Below are 3,883 nucleotides of genomic sequence, written 5' to 3'. Positions count from 1 at the left end.
AATGTACATGAACACATCGTTTCCTACCCAATAGCAAGATATCCGTCCTGTGTAATAACTCTTGCCTAATAACTGAAGAGGCATCGTGATGATATAATCAACAACAGCCTTTGTAAAAATGTTACAGCTATTTCTGTTTGCTTAAATAGAATATTTTGTAAATTGTTCAGAAAATATAAACTTTCATAACAGTATACATGAAACCCGTGCATATCCGGGTCAGAATTGATCTTCAGCAACCCATGCTTGCCGGAAGAGGCGACTTACGGGTCAGACTTAGTTGACACATATCATCGTATCCCAATTTCGTAGATCGATGTTCATGTTGTTGATCACTGGATTGTCTGGCCCAGACTCGATTATTTACAGACCGCCGCCATATTGCTGAGTGTGGCGCAAAACTAACCTCACTCACTCACTCACTATCCCACTCATATGTTTTAGTATAGCAACATAGTTAAGCTTTGCGTAACTTAGCAGCTGCAACATGTCATTGTGATGACCCAGTGTATTGCGATCGAACACTCATGGACGCAACGATACGTCTTAATGTCAAGGGTTAATTGTCAGGGTTTGTAGTTATTTCAAAGTACTGCTTACGTGCTGTGACTTGATGCCATCCGCCTACACAGCTGTATCAAAGCGAATTTCATGTGATAGGTATCGTATATACATATCCCTCGAGCTACCTCCAAGCTGTCATGCTGACACTGGTCATCGTCAAGGATTGTCCATAAACCCAACAGGTTAGCTTTACACGATTGATTACATATCACCATCCTTCCTTAGGGGTCACGTGAGAGAGAGACGCGCATGCGCACTAGTCAGTAGCGAATGTGTTCCTAGTTGTCTTGACAAGTTTTTATAGAAGATTCTTCCAACATCGGATTATTTTCACAAACGGATATATATAGTGTGTTTGACGTCGTCTCTACATTGTTCACGGATTTCGGATGTGTATCCCAGCGTCACGGATATAGCGGTGCTGGAACTTTCCCGTACGAAGGACAAAAATCCTAGTGGTACTGACAATACTTGGAGCTGACCAATATGGCGTCAGAGCAATGTCCCCTCGCAGAGGGAACAAGTCGGGAGAGAGAGAGCAGCAGCACCTCTCCCAATGACGATGCTCTAGCAAAAGTCCTTGCTGCGCAGCAGCAACAGGCAGAGTCCATAAAATTTTTGACGGAAACAATCATTCAAATTGGGGCGAAAAGAAAACAGGTTTCTTCCCCTGTCATAGAGGTCAGCGATCAACAAGCTGGGCCGAGTGGTCTTGGAAAGGGCGGGTCACTGAAGCGTAAAGCCAGTGGCGAGTGCGACTCGCAGAAGCGATGCCGACTTACTGCTGATAGTGATATGTCAGACGCAGAGGACAATGATCCTTTTGATGACATAGTTGACACTTTACAAAGTGATCATGAAGCAGAAAGTGAGAATGAAGTTGACGCAGTCATCTTCGAATTAAATGCTTATTTCAACAATGATGACAAATTTGGTCCTAAAGTGAACGAGGTTCTGGGAAGGACTATAAATGAAGGGCTGAGATCGCAGCTGAATCTCGAAGCACTGAATCAGACGAAGGATAAGTATCAGAAGCCAGAAAACTGCCCTAATCTGACTGTTCCGAGAGTGAACAATCAAGTGTGGAATCAGGTCAAACCACAAACCAGATCCATAGATTCCAAGCTACAAAATGTTCAAAGCCTCTTGGCTAAGGCTTTTTGTCCTATTCTGGAGCTTACTGATGAAGTTATGAATGCTTCTAGAGATAAGAAGCAACAGATCAATTTAAAAACTTTGGCGAAGAAGTCTTGCGATTCTCTACGCCTCTTGTCAGCTGTGTTCGTAGAACTCACAAATCACAGGAAGGACACATTCAAGCCGGAGCTCAAAGGAGCTTACAAACAGCTGTGTGCACATAACAATCCTGTCACTGACCAGCTTTTCGGCGATGATCTTGCAAAACAAATAAAGGACATTTCTGAAGCTCAAACCCTCTCTGCCAAATTAAGCGGTGGCGGAGACAGGCCAGGTCAGTTACCATGGAAACAAACCCGAGGTGGAAAGCCCAGTTACGTAAGACGTGACACTCACCAGCATCAGGGCCGGAACGACCGAGATCGGCGTTTTTTAGGTCAGAACCGCCGGAACAACTTCAAAAGGAGAGGCGGCTACCAACAACAGAAAAAGCAGTAGAGTGCACTCTATCTGCCCCAACTAAAGAGGTGAGAGATCTCTGTGACACCTTAACGCATACACCGGATAATTTTAAAGCTGGTAATACAGCTTCCTGTTGTTATCAGTGGCAAAAACTAACGTCTGATACATTTATTTTGGATACTGTCAGTGATGGCTATATAATTGAATTTGACCAGCTACCTTCACAAGATCAATCCCCAAGGCCGATTCAATTTAGTGAAAATGAACACGTGGCTATTACCCAACAGGTTGTCCATATGACCATGACAGGTGTTATTCAACATGCAGAACCGTGTGCAGGTCAATTTATCTCAAACATTTTCAGCAGAGATAAAAAAGGATGGAAGTATCCGTATTATTCTGGACCTAACAGTGCTAAATAAGAAAGTGGACAAAGTGAAATTTAAAATGGACACTATAAAAACAGCCATAAATTTAATGAAGCCAGATTGTTTCTTTGCTAGCGTGGATCTAAAAGACGCATATTACACGATCCCAGTGCACAAAGATTACAGGAAATTCATGAGGTTTTATTGGGACGGGCAGCTTTTTCAATTTACATGCTTGGCTAATGGGTTAACTTCTGCCCCAAGAATATTTACCAAAGTGTTGAAAGTTCCATTCGGAGAATTGCACAAACAAGGCCACACGATATCAGGATATATTGATGATAGCATTCTTGAAGGGGATACTTATTCTTTGTGTCAAGCAAATATCACAGCTACAATTCAACTTTTTGACTCCCTTGGTTTTACTATACATCCTCGCAAGTCAAGCCTTGTTCCAACGCAGGTTATAACGTACCTCGGATATGTTCTGAATTCTCGAGATATGACAGTTAGTTTGACTGAGGAAAAAACGGGGAAAATCAAAAAAATGCTGTGTGGAATTGACTAAAAAGAACACTGTCTCTATTAGAGAACTGGCCTCCTTGATTGGTAAATTCGTTGCCTCGGAACCAGGTATGAAGTTTGCTGTGCTGCATTATAAACGGTTGGAGATAGAAAAGAACACGTTATTGTCGCTGAACAAGGGCAATTTTAATGCAATTGTGCAGGTTCCTGCCGTCTTTTCTATCTGAACTCAGCTGGTGGATACAAAACTTAGGTAACATGCCTAAACCCGTGTACACTCCCGACCCAGATGTCGTGCTCACATCAGACGCTTCCCTGACAGGCTGGGGTGGTGCCTGGGGAGCCCAGTCCACGGGAGGAGGATGGTCAGCGCTGGAGAAAAAGTCACACATTAATTGCCTTGAGATTCGGGCCGCCAAGCTGACTATCCAGTCTTATTGTGCCTCATTAAGAGATGCACACGTAAGGGTGTTAATCGACAACACTACCGCCGTAGCCTATATCAATAAACAAGGGGGCAACAAACTGGACTGTTATTTGCAGGTCAGGTCACTTTGGGATTGGTGTATTGAGAGAAACATTTGGGTTTCTGCTGCATATCTCCCGGGAGCTGAAAATACTGTCGCTGATCGCGAGTCACGTGATACTAATTGGCAAGATAAAGAATGGTCACTTGCTGATGATGTGTTTATTGAGATTAGAAAGAAGTTCCCAGATATACAACGTGATTTGTGTGCTTCTCGACTTAATCATAAACTTCATAACTATGTTTCATGGCGCCCTGACCCCGGTGCCTCAGCAGTAGATTGTTTTACTGTTAACTGGAG

The 3,883-nt window shown here is 43.3% G+C and overlaps 1 protein-coding gene across 1 annotated transcript; it reads left to right on the top strand.

Moving 5' to 3' along the window:
* The first annotated feature begins 821 nt into the window (after positions 1-821).
* On the top strand, positions 822-2,519 carry LOC124285748. Its single transcript, XM_046722021.1, has one exon. It carries the CDS (start codon positions 1,051-1,053, stop codon positions 2,197-2,199), a length of 1,149 nt encoding a protein of 382 aa, XP_046577977.1. The 5' UTR covers positions 822-1,050; the 3' UTR covers positions 2,200-2,519.
* Positions 2,520-3,883: the final 1,364 nt, after the last annotated feature.

The sequence above is a fragment of the Haliotis rubra genome, unplaced genomic scaffold (genome assembly GCF_003918875.1).
Source record: "Haliotis rubra isolate DU_JTF1 unplaced genomic scaffold, ASM391887v1 Scf368, whole genome shotgun sequence".
In the NCBI taxonomy this organism is placed as follows: Eukaryota; Metazoa; Mollusca; class Gastropoda; order Lepetellida; family Haliotidae; genus Haliotis; species Haliotis rubra.
This window is presented reverse-complemented; position numbering and strand designations above follow the sequence as displayed.